This window comes from Coturnix japonica, chromosome 26 (assembly GCF_001577835.2).
Source record: "Coturnix japonica isolate 7356 chromosome 26, Coturnix japonica 2.1, whole genome shotgun sequence".
Classification (NCBI taxonomy): Eukaryota; Metazoa; Chordata; class Aves; order Galliformes; family Phasianidae; genus Coturnix; species Coturnix japonica.
In genome coordinates, this window is record NC_029541.1 from 1,024,032 (window position 1) to 1,035,997 (window position 11,966).

The window sequence follows — 11,966 nt, forward strand, 5'->3', positions numbered from 1 at the left end:
ACACGCAGCCCTACATCCCTGCACCCCTGCATGGGGTTGGCTGCCACGTGGCCCACATGTGCACATCCTCACACGGCTCTCCCAGCCAAAGCACATGGGGTGCATGTGGGGTGTGGGGCTGCAGGCCCAGCAGGAGGCAATGGCTGCGTGCGGAAACGCGCTGTCATGAGCCGCAGGAGCTGATGGGTTCCTCGTTCCTGGATGTTCTTGGCCACGTCTGCAGTGCCCGGTAATATAGGACGTGGCTGCGCTCCATTGTGATGGCAGAGCATCGGGCATCGCCGGGTGAAGGAAGTCAGGTGGTGGTTGGGGTGAGCTGGGCGTTCTGCCTCAGTTTCCTCACTGCAGTTTGCAGGATGGGGGCTTTGGGGGCAGCACGGAGGGGCACAGGGCCAGGATTGGGGCTGCGCTTCTGAGCTGGGATGGAGGAGACGCGCCGAGCAGGGAGATGTGCAGGACACGTCCCTGGTGGGCAGCAAGCCCAGCTCAGGCTGAGTGCCCGACTGACCCCGTGGCTGAGCCGTCCCTGCTGCTCTGCGTGCCGGCAGCTGCACACATCTGGCTGCAGCAGCTTGTTAAATCGATGAGGAGAGGAATCCGGCGCGCTGCTGCTGTTCCCACACTGCAGCCCTTCCTGGCTGCTCCGGTTCCTGCAGGGCTCAGCCAGCCCCTCACCAACACCTGGTGAGTGACACCAGTGGGGCTGCGCTGCTGCTGGTGCCACCAGCCCTACCCAGGGGACACAGTGCTGCCCCAAGTGCAGTGTGTGGAAGGGACCTGGCTGTGTTCAGGTGAGCCTGTGTGCCAACAGGAGGATGCTGGCTCCCTCTGTCCCCATGTGCAGAGCAGGCTGGCTGCTGGTTCTGCCCCACCGTGCCTCCTCTGTGCTGTGGCTGCAGCCCCCAGACCCCTCCTCACAGCCTGCACATCCCCATCTCTGTGTGCCACACTGGTTGCCCCACATTCCAGCCCTGGTTGGGGGCTCTGTTGGTGCTTGCCAGCCCCGCTCACCCCACCATGCTAAGGGCTTGCACCAGCTTCATTTAACCTGTCTCATCGTGGCTGCCTGAGCTCATCACTGCCTCGTAGGGTCACATGGAAAGCAGGGCTGCATGACTGGGGGTGGGCACGTAGGGGTGGGGCTGTGCTGCTGAGCCCGAGGCACTGCCTGCGGTCCCAGGGATGCAGACTGTGGGTGCTGGGGATGCGGGGATGGGCCCTGCTCGTGTGCTGGCCATGAACCCCTCCATTCCCACAGCTCTCCTGGTGCTGCTGCACGGCCCGAGGGCTGTGTGCCATGGTGTGTTAGGAGGAGCCGACCCCCCTCTGCTGCACTTGGAGATGTGGCTGTGGTTCACTGGAGGGCTGCGGTCACAGCCCAGCTGTTATCCACTGGGGTGTGAATCGGTGCATCAGGGGCACACGGAGTGGGAAGCTGTGCCCCAGGCTCAGCAGCACTGTGCCAGCTGCCATAGAAAGGAGGTGGTGACCCCATAGCTGTGTGTGTGCATTTGTGTGTGTAAGTACGTGTGTGCACACAGGTGTGCTAACGTGTGTGCATGTGTGCACATGGGGATGTGCTCCCAGCACAACATTTTTGGAGCAGATGTTCCCATCCCAATGGGGCTCTGGGTTCCCTGCTCCTGGTCACTCTGCCCTGCTACTAATATTAATGTTTGGGTGCAGAGTGGGAGCCTTTGCAGCCATCTCCTCTCAGGTGGCAGAGGGGGGGACTCGGAGAGAGAGCAGAACGTGGTCAGAGGTGCTTTGTCCCATCACAGCCTCCTTGTCCTCCCACAGACCCCGAGTCCCAGAGGAAGAGGACGGTGCAGAATGTTCTGGACCTCCGACAGAACCTGGAGGAGACCATGTCCAGCCTGCGGGGCTCCCAGGTGTCTCACAGGTGAGAACTCAGCACCCCCATCCCCTTCCCCATCCTTCCTATTGGGTGTCACCCCCAGCCCTGCGTTCTGCAGCCACGCCTGGAAGCCGGGCTGTGCAGCGGGCTGCGCTGGGTGAGCAGCTGTGAGCATCCTCTGGCTGTCTATTGCCACCTCGTGGTCTTGCTGCAAGCTTCAGTTTGGTGGTGGAAGGGACGAGCAGCAGCAGCTCACCATCCCCTTCACCCACCCCTGGCGCTCTCAGAGCAGCCCTGTGCTCCTCCAATGAAGAATTTCTCTCTGTTCAGCATTTCTTTATGCAGAAGCTCACCCAGAGCTTTGGGATCCCAGCACATCCCCGAGCAAAGGGAGCAGAGCCCCACTATTTACATGGCTGCGTTCCCTGAGCTGGTGATTTCCTGGCATTACCCACTGCAGCTCTGCAGTGTGTGCTTGGTGTCAGAGCTGCTGTGCTGCCCACGCCCCAGCAGGGCTGCTTTGCATTTCCTTTGCATTCCCTTTGCATTCGTCTGTGTCAGATTCCATCGGCCGCCTTCTGAATGCAGTGCTCGGCTCAGCAGCTCCTCAGCAAATCCTGTCAGCTGCTCGTAGGGAAATAGGACAAGGATATTATGGGTGATTAAATTAGCATTGCTGCTGGGTTTTGTCCCTCCTTTCCTTGGTGATTTATGAGTGGCTGAGGGCTCAGACAGATCCCTGCCATGGAGACACCCTATCAGTGGGTGGTGGGCCTCAATGCTGGGTCCTTCCATCCAGTGGATCCATGACACTGCCCTGTGTCTGTGTTGGGGCACAGTGTTGTTGCTGGGAGGTTTCACAGCCCTTGGGGTTTGCTGCTCAGCCTCTTCCCTGAGCTACCAGCAGCACAGCTTTAAATAACCCTTGTGCTGCCTACCAAACCGGCCCCTTTCAGCTGCCCCTTGCAGTTCTGCTTGAACAAACTTCCCGGTTTTTATATAGTTCCCTCTTTTCAGTTCCACGTTGCAGTCGGGTTTGGCTTCTGCCGCTCTGCAGGAGTGCTGGGCCCACGTGGCTGCTGGAGGGGGACGGCTTCTGATGGCAGCACAGAGCTGAGCTGAGGGCTGTGGGCTCCACAGGAGCTGCTCCAAGAAGTGATCATTTGTGGTGTCTAAATTTAGTCTCAACATCACTCCCTGCTGGGCCCAAAATGCACCTCGAGGGGTGGGGGGCAGCGTGCTCCTGGGCTGGCCCAGAGCAGCACACATTCAGCAGCACAGTGGGGCTTTCCCTGGTGGATCCCTGTTAACAGGGCTCAGCATGACTCTGGGGGACCCTGTGGGGATGGGGAGCTCAGTGCCATGCTGAAGAGCTGCCCCTTTTGCTTTTGCAGCCTCTATCCCTGCTGGGATGTGTGGGGCAATGGGCAGGGGTGCATGGAGCATGGCCTGTGGGTTGCTTGTGTCCCTCCTGACTGCCTGTTTGGGGAACCCCACAGCAATGGGCTCTGCTGGAGCCTGAGAAAGCAGGGTCCATCCTCCTGTAGCTCAGGCCACAAGGGGGAGCAGGCACCATCGTGCCCCACATCCTGCCCCACAACTCCTGGAGGGAATGGGCACTACCAACACATCATGGCTGTCCTTGCAGGACCTGGAATATGCAATGTGTGGGCTGTGCTGGCTGCTGGGGTCGGTAACCCTCCAGGTGACCCCAACCCTAATGGTAACCCTAACCTTGACCCCATCCCTGCAGCTCCCTGGAGATGACGTGCTACGACAGCGACGAAGCCAACCCGCGCAGCGTCTCCAGCCTGTCGAACCGCTCCTCACCGCTCTCCTGGCGCTATGGGCAGTCCAGCCCACGGCTGCAGGCAGGGGATGCACCATCAGTGGGGGGCAGCTGCCGCTCCGAGGGCACCCCTGGCTGGTACATGCATGGAGAGAGGGCGCATTACTCACACACCATGCCCATGCGCAGCCCCAGCAAGCTGAGCCACATCTCCCGGCTGGAGCTGGTGGAGGCGTTGGACAGTGATGATGTGGAGCTGAAGTCGGGATATATGAGTGACAGTGATTTGATGGGGAAGACCCTGACGGAGGACGACGACATCACCACAGGGTGAGTGCCCGGATCGGGGGCTGTTAGCAGATCAGGGGGCTGATAAGGAGCAGCATGGTTAGGGCTGGGCTGATGGTTGGTCTGGATGACCTTGGGGGCTCCCCCAGTTTCCATCAGTGGATCCGAGCACTGGTGGTACATAGTGGGACAAATGGGATGGGATCCCAGCACTGCAGCAAGAGCAGGGCACCAAGGTTTTGGTGTCACTGGGTGGCAATGTGTTGACCCCTTGCTATGAGTCCCCCCAGACCTCCATCCCTCCACCCCAGAGCATCTCCAGCCCAGCACGTGAGACCTTTGCGTTTTCTTCCCAGGCACATCTCGCTCCCACTGAGCTGGTGTGGTGCCCCTGGCTCTGGCGGGGCTCCAGGGCTTCAGCATATTGCAGGTTTCCTGTTTCAGTGCACGAGAAAATAAATAACACCAGCATTTGAGTTCTCCCAGAGCAGGAGGAGGTATTTGGCTCCAGCCCTGCATGGGTGTCCGGAGTCACGTCAGCTCCTAGCAGGACCCAGCACAGCCTTCACACCACCGTGGGGCACCTGGGTCCTTCTGGAGCTGTGCTGTGCTGGTCCCTTCTGGTACCCCATTGGTGGTGTGTGGCATTGTGGGGAGGGTCTGGAGGGAAGGGGAAGCTGCATGGGGATCCTGTGCCTTGGGTACTGCACTTAGTTCTCAAGTTGCACCAGGGGAGGCTGAGATTGGGAACCAGGGAGGAGTTCTCTATGGGGACAGTGCCCAAGCATCAGAATGGGGTGGAGTTCCCATCCTTGAGGGATGTTTTGGTGATGGGGGGATGTGGCACCAAGGGACCTGCTGTGGTGGTGGGACTCGGTGGGTCAGGGTGATGGCTGGACCTGAGCATCTGAAAAGACTTTTCCAGCCCACATGGCTCTGTGATTCCTCCCTTGTGCTGGCTGGGTGTGGGGCTGCTTTGCCGACAGGGAGCACAGAGCAGCCCCACAGCCCCACATCCATCCTCCTCCACTGCCTCTGACCTAGAAAGCAAACACCGCCCCAGGCCGCATCTCCCCGTGCTGCTAATGCACCGGGCAGGAGCTGCAGATGGGGCCGCCAGCCCCCGGGTCCCTGCTGCTGGGGCACTGCCTCTGTGCAATGCGCCGGCGCACACCCGGGCTTGTAGGGCAGTGGGTCAGAGCCACCCCCAACACTGTGACACAGCCCCGTGGAGGGGGATGTGGTGACACAGCCCCTTGGAGACATACAGAGCTGCAGGATGGGACCTGGCTGGGAAAGCTCAGGAGAGCAGGACAAGGTATGGGGGCTGTGGGCTGGAGGTGGGGTCCCCATGGGGGGGGGCAGCTTTGAGGAGCCCCTGGCTGGGCTGAAGACATTTCCTGGGCTCTGGAGACCCAGACCAGGTGCTGCTGCCCACCCCTGGGGCACAGTGATGTGATTTTTGGGCTGGGATGCAGCCATGCTGGGTGTGTTCGTGTGCAGACCTGTGCGTGAATCAGGCTGGAAGCGGAGGAGGCAGAGATCACTCAGGCGGGGCTTTTCAAGTCGGGTTTTGCCCTGGTTCCAGCTGCCCGTGCTGCAGCTCTGTGGCTGCATTTCTGCTGTTCATTCGATGAGCTGATCTGAGCAGCTCTGGCACTCCTGGCACAGTGAGGTTTGTGGCGTGCTGGGGCAGCCAGCTCTGCCTGGCTCCGAGCTGCCCCGCCACGTCTCCCGGGGCTGGAGAACCCTGCATGACGTCGTGCTTTCCGCCACCCTCCTTGTGCCAGATCCTTCGTCATCCCACCCGTTCCCTGCTGCTTCCCCACAATGCTGGCACAGCAAAACGCAGAGCTCTGGGATGCTCTGTGTGTCCCCTCCAGGCCATGCTGCAGCAAGGTGCCGGACCCTTCTGTGCACTGTGCCCACTGCCAAGGGTGACCCAAAGGACCAATGTGATTTTGGGGGGTCCCTTCACCCTCATTTATCTTTGAGGAGGGATGGATGGAGGTGTTGTTGCATCCCATTGCAGTGTGAGCATCCACATGCTTGTAGCTGCAGCACCAACTGTTGGTGCTGAGATTGGGGGTGACGCATGGTTTGGGGATGCAGATGTGCCCTCTCTGGCCCTGCTGCACTCCAGTGCTGGCCGAGCTCCGGCTTCCTCACAGCTCCTCGAGCTCAGAGCTGGGAGCAGATGTTTGGCTCTGATCCCTGCAAGCAGCAGGGGAGCGGCCGCCCTCCTCCCCTTCTCCGAGTGGGATTGGGGCGGACGCGCTTCTCCCTTCCCTTCACCGCCCGCGCTCAGCACTGACCCCTGGCCTGACCCCTCAGCACCATCCCGGCGAGCCGTGAGCTCAGCCCTCAGCAGGGGCGTCCCGTGGGGTGCAGCCGTGGCCCCGCACGTGGCCCTGCGTGTGTTTGGGGCCGTCGGGGAGCAGCAGGGAAGCAGTTGTGGATAAATATTTGCTGCGCCGCGCTGCGTGCCGAGGCTCAGCGGAGCTCCTGCATCCAGCCGGGATAAGGGTGAGCTGGGGATGGCCCCAGAAAAGGGCCCCTGAACCCTGCTGGGCACCACCACCGTTGAAGCGTGCTCCTCTGTGTTGGATTTGCTCCTGATGTGGGGTTTGCTCCAGGAGCCTGTTGCAGATTCCCAGCGCACGGTGCTCCCCAAGGCCAGGATTCTGCATCGGGTGTGTTTTGCACATGGGCTCAGGAGCTGCCAGGGGATGATCCAGGGCTGGTGGCTGTTCCTGCAGTGGTGCTCCAGCCCTGTCCCTGCTCTGCATCAGGCCATCACCAAGGAGTGGGACCCAGCACTACTCTGGCACTTGCTGCCCCAGCTCAAGCCTGGAGGGACTGGAGGGCGAGGAGGGGCTCTCAGGCTCGTACCTGCTTTCTTGTTGCCTGCTGGGCATGGGAACCAGGGTTGGGGTTTTCTTGCAGCTCAGGAGCTCACGGGATGGCTCTGCCTCATGGCTTTGCTGCTTGCCACGTGCCACTTTGCCACGTGTGAAGGAGCCCGGCCACTGCAGGCAGAGGTGTCCGAGGGCTTGTCCAGACATGGGGAAAAATAGGAATTTCGCAAGCAGGCTGAGTCACACTCCCCCACCCTGGAGCTGTGCTGGGACTCACTGACCTCTGCATGCAGCACTGCTCTGAGTGCCCCCATTCCCCCAACATCCCGAGGTCCCCACGCAGGGATGTGCTTTGGGGGAGCAGAGAGGTGGCCTGGTGCTCCTTGTTGTGTGCCCTGCTGAAGGGCTGCAGCTGGATATCGGGGTGTGACGGGGTGTGATGCTGATCCTCCCCCCTTTGGGTGAGTGCAGGCAATTCAGACCAGCTTGCTGCCTCAATTTTCCCACCTATGAGGTTTCTGAGCACAGCTTGGATGGAGGATGCTGCCCCATCCCCACACCCCGCCAGTACCCAGTAGTGATTTGTGAAGCTAATTGGTTTTTCTGCCCCATTAAGTGAATGAGAAGGGAAGAGCCCATTTCCTTTCATTTCTCAACAGTCCTGCTGGGAGCTGATGCGGAATAGCGGTGGCCATTTGCACATCCCCAGAGCTCCCTTCGTGCCACCAGCCTTTGGACATGGGTCGCATGGGATGCAGAGACCCCCTCAGAGCCACAGCCCTGTAGAAACAAGGGTCTGTGCGAGCCCTGCACCTCCCTCGTTGCCATGACTATGGCAGAGCAAGAGAAAAGGGCCGGGACAGATGAAGAGGGCTCAGTGTCCTCATGGGGAGTCATCTGGGGACAGTGGGGGCAGGTGAGAGGCAAAACCCATCGGGTGAACACAATGCGGGGTGCACCGTCCCACGTCCCCTCCTCGCTCTCGGCGCTAAGATGCTGGTGGAGGCGTCCGGGGCACCGCACCGCCCCGCACCGCATCGTATCGCCTCGAGCGAGCGGGGATGCGCGGCGGGAGGGAGCCAAGAGGCGTTGCCGTGCGAGGACAGCGAGGAAGGAATTACTTATTTCCGAGCCCGCAGGGACCGGTGCTGTTTTGCTAAAGCTGCACTTAACCCTCTGCCCGCTGCGGGTGAAGAGGTCCCGGCGTGCGCCGTGACTGGGGGGCAGCCACAGAAACAGATGTAAAGGGTCCGTGCTGCAGTGAATACGGGTTGAGGGGGGGTTCTGAAGCCCAAGGGTTGAGCCCAAGAAGCTCTGGGTGTGCGAACTGGGGAATGCTGGGGGCATCAGAGGTGGTGGTGGAGTAACGGGGGCCGTACTGGGCTGTGAGGGTACCAGGGCTGTGGGGGATTGAGGGGCACCGAGGCTGGGAATGCTGGCTGGGATCACTGGGGCTGCCCACATGGGCTGGACCGGGGGGCACTGGAGCTGCCTACAGGGATGTGGGGTTCACTGGGGGGGCACTGCGGGGCCGTGGGCGGTGGTTGGGGGAGGCCGTGCTGGCCGGGGGGTGGGACCCCAGCCCCATTTTGATGGGCCGGGCGGAGCAGGGGAAGCCGAGCCGAACCGGTCCCTTTGTCGCCGAGCTGAACCGGGCCGGGGCCGCTGCCGCTTTAACGCGGTGGGGCGGTCCCGCCGCCGCCGCCCCTCCCGCCGCGCTCGCGGGGCCGCAGCCACGGGCAGCAGCATGTTGCGGGCCGGGAGGCCGCGCCGCGCCCCGCGCCTGGTCGCCAGGTAGGGCCCGGCACCGCCCCGCATCGGGACCGGCACCGGCGGACACGGCGCGGCTCGGGGCGGGGCGGGCGCATTGCGGGCGGGCGGCTCCCGGCCCGGCGGTGCAGCGGCTCCGGGGCTCGGGGCTTTGTCTGCCGGGCCCGGAGCCCCGGGGCCGCGCCGCGGGAGGGCTTTGTCTCGGTTGCACCGGGGGAGGGCGGTGCGGCTCCGCCCGCGATCCCCGCATCTCCCGGTGCCGGGTTGCGGGGTGGTTGCGAGGTGGGCTCGGCGCGGTGCTAAGATGGAGGGGCTGCGGGTGTGCGGCACAAAGCCGGGCTGAGCTCTGACCCCGCTGCCCGCACCGCCCCGTAGCGCAGCCCCGGGACCGCGGCACGTCGGGGTGCCCCGGTGCTGCCCGTCGCCCGGGAGCTGCCGCCCCTCTCCCACCCCCCCACGGGGCACAGCGTCCCCCCGGAGCTGCCGTGTGTGCGCACCCGGACCCCTCGCTGGGTTTGCGGCGCTCGCTGCGGTGCGGTGCGGTGCGGTGCGGTGCGGTGGCTGGTGGTTGCAGGGTGACCTTGGCTGCAGGTTGTGCTGGTTGTGCCCATCGCGGGTTGGCTGCGTGCGTTCCTCCGGGAGCCGGCACTGCCCCAAGTGATGCTTTCCTTGCAGGGTGACTCCCCGCTGCAGTGCTCGGTTTTGGGGGACCCCTTTGCAATGCCGGCTGGAGGCACCTCATGGTTTGAGTGCTCTGGGGACGTTTTCCACCCCCTGCAGCTGTGCTGGGGCTTGGTAGAGCTGGGAAGTGCTTGGAGAGCTGGATGCCCTGGATCTTGGGGGGACTGGGGATGTTGGGTTCCCCCAAGCCCGTTCCTATTTAACGGGAGGTCTGTGTATGCCAACACCCTGAGCCTCCAGTGTGGGGTCGGGAGACCTTTTGGGGTCAGTCCTGCTGGGCTGGGGGGAGCTGCAGAGACCCACCTCGGGCTCAGTTGTATCCAGGGGTGCAGCTCCCCAAGGCTCTGCACCAGCTCCATGCAGTGCTGGAGTGCTGCCTGCTGCAGGGATGGTACCGAGAGATGCTGATGTGGGGTGGTGGAGGAGCTTTGCTTTGTGTTCTGGGGATTTCTGTCCCAGTGAGAAATCCCCAGAGCAGGGGTTGGTGATGGGGGATCTGCGGAGCCGGGCAGCCCCGTGGCACTTCCTGGGCACGTGGTTGTAATTAAATCCCTTCCTGGGCAGTGATGCTCTGCTGCAGGGATGCGGGGGGCTGTGTCCGTCCCGGTCCCCGTGTTTGGGAAGGTCAGCAGGGGCAGGACTTGCATCTCGCGGTGCCCTGCCGGGGTCTGCAGCGGCTGTGGGATCTCACAAGATGTGGTGGGGCCTCTGCCCCGGGGCCGGACTCTGCTCTCCCATCCGTGAACAACCGGTGCATGACAACAGCTGTGCTCCTGGGGACTGTGTGGGGTGGGGCAGCTCATCTCGACCCCCTGCCATGGGGACGGGCATCCACTGTGCAGCCCTGCAGGAAGCTCTGTGTGTTTCCCAGTCATGTTCTGGCTCCCCTGGGCTTTCCAGCTCAGTGACCCCAGCACACTTCATTTCTGGCTGAGCTCCCCAGCGATGGGCAGGGGTTTGCAGAGCCCGGTGCTGTGTTGCAGAACACTGTGTTAACTCAGTTTGCTGTGTGGCTCCATCCCTGTGTTTGGGTGTCCCTGAACGCCATGAGGCAGAGATGCTCAGTGGGTGCCATTCCTGCCTGCCCTGACCCCATGGCTGCTGTGTCACTTGTGTGATGCTTCTCAGTTCCCCAGCTGCTGCTTCTCGTGGTGCTGGTGCTGCAGTGCCGACACTAATGCTTGGGGACCCCATGGATTTGCTCCCCTCTCCTCCACCACAGCTTCTCCCTCCCAGCCCAATTTGGGGCTGTGGGGGCCTCGCTGACCTACTGAGCCGCTGACCTGAAAGGGGCTGTGCTCACCCTGCTGGAAGATGCCCATGCTGAGTGACAGCCCTGGAGATGGGCTTGTGCACGCTCCGCTGCGCCCTCGGCACGGAGCAGCTGTTGGGGCACACGGAGGTGCTGCATCCCTGAGGGCACAGGGCAGCCAAAGAAGGGTGGAGGCTGCGGGGTGTGTGGATGCTGTGCTCTGTGTTTGGTCCCTGCCCTTTCTGGGAACCCTCCCGACCCTCTGGGTGGGACTATTTGTAGGAGGCTCAGTGCCAGCCCTGGTGCAGGTGGTGGCCCCCCGTGCTGCTGTGTCCATAAAACATCTCTCTGGGGTCTTAGCAGGGAAATGGTGGGGTTTGAAGGCTGTGCCAGGCTGGGCTGCAGCCAGCTGAAGCTGCCAAGCATCGGCTTCCTGCCAGGCTGACGGGGCTGAGGTTGGAGCCCTGGGGTGGAGCAGGGCCGGTGGGTGGCAGGGGATGGCCGGGCCGGGGGGGCTGACGCTGGCTGTGCCATTGCAGCTGGGATGAGAGCAGCTCCATCAGCAGCGGCCTCAGCGATGCCTCTGACAACCTCAGCTCGGAGGAGTTCAATGCCAGCTCCTCGCTCAACTCCCTGCCCTCCACCCCCACGGCCTCACGCAGGAACTCAGCCATAGCGGTAGGTGCTGCCATCCCCTCTGGGCACTGAGTGGGGAAACCAAGGCATGGCGGAGCCATGGCACAGTGATGCGGTGGGGCTGTGAGCACCCATGGGTGCCCCATGCCCCCATCCCCTGGTGCACCCATGGCTCCGTTCTGCCCACAGCTGCGCACCGACTCGGAGAAGCGCTCGCTGGTGGAGAGTGGGCTGAGCTGGTACGGGGACGCGGACGACAAGGCGCCCAAGAAGCTGGATTACGACAGCAGCAGCCTCAAGATGGAGCACGGCTCCTCCAAGTGGCGACGGGAGCCTGCAGAGAGCTGCGAGGAGAGCTCCAAGGGTGGAGAGCTGAAGAAGCCGGTCAGCCTGGGCACACCCGGCTCCCTCAAGAAGGGCAAAACCCCACCGGTGGCAGTGACCTCTCCCATCACCCACACGGCCCAGAGCACCCTCAAAGTGGCAGGTGAGGCTGGGATGGGGCAGAGCATGGCTCCTCTGGTGGGGAGGTGGTGGGATTAGATGGGAAGAGGAGAGGTTACAATTAGATGTGGGGGGAAGTCCTTTATTCAAAGCATGGTGAGGCCCTGGCACTGCTGCCCGGAGCTGGGAGTGCCCATCCCTGGAGGTGCCTGGGGCCACAGACAGGTCCTGGGCAGCCTGAGCTGGGGGTGGGCACCCAGTCCATAGCAGGCTGTTGGGGCTAAGTGATCTTTAAGGTCCCTTCCAACCCAACTGTTCCTTCCTCTCTGCCATTTCTGCTTTCCCATCTCCATTGCTGCCCTCAGCTCTGAATCGTTTTGCACCCAGTTG

The 11,966-nt window shown here is 62.6% G+C and overlaps 1 protein-coding gene across 7 annotated transcripts in view; it reads left to right on the plus strand.

Annotated features, from left to right (window-relative positions):
- NAV1 (neuron navigator 1) overlaps positions 1–11,966 on the plus strand; it is a 45,699-nt gene that overhangs the window by 20,718 nt on the left and 13,015 nt on the right. For all 7 annotated transcript variants that reach the window (XM_015884819.2, XM_015884821.2, XM_015884822.2 and 4 more), the window contains 4 exons: positions 1,801–1,903; positions 3,612–3,977; positions 11,036–11,174; positions 11,322–11,619. In XM_015884819.2, coding sequence (XP_015740305.1) covers positions 1,801–1,903; positions 3,612–3,977; positions 11,036–11,174; positions 11,322–11,619 — 906 coding nt within the window. The remainder of the gene's footprint in view (positions 1–1,800; positions 1,904–3,611; positions 3,978–11,035; positions 11,175–11,321; positions 11,620–11,966) is intronic.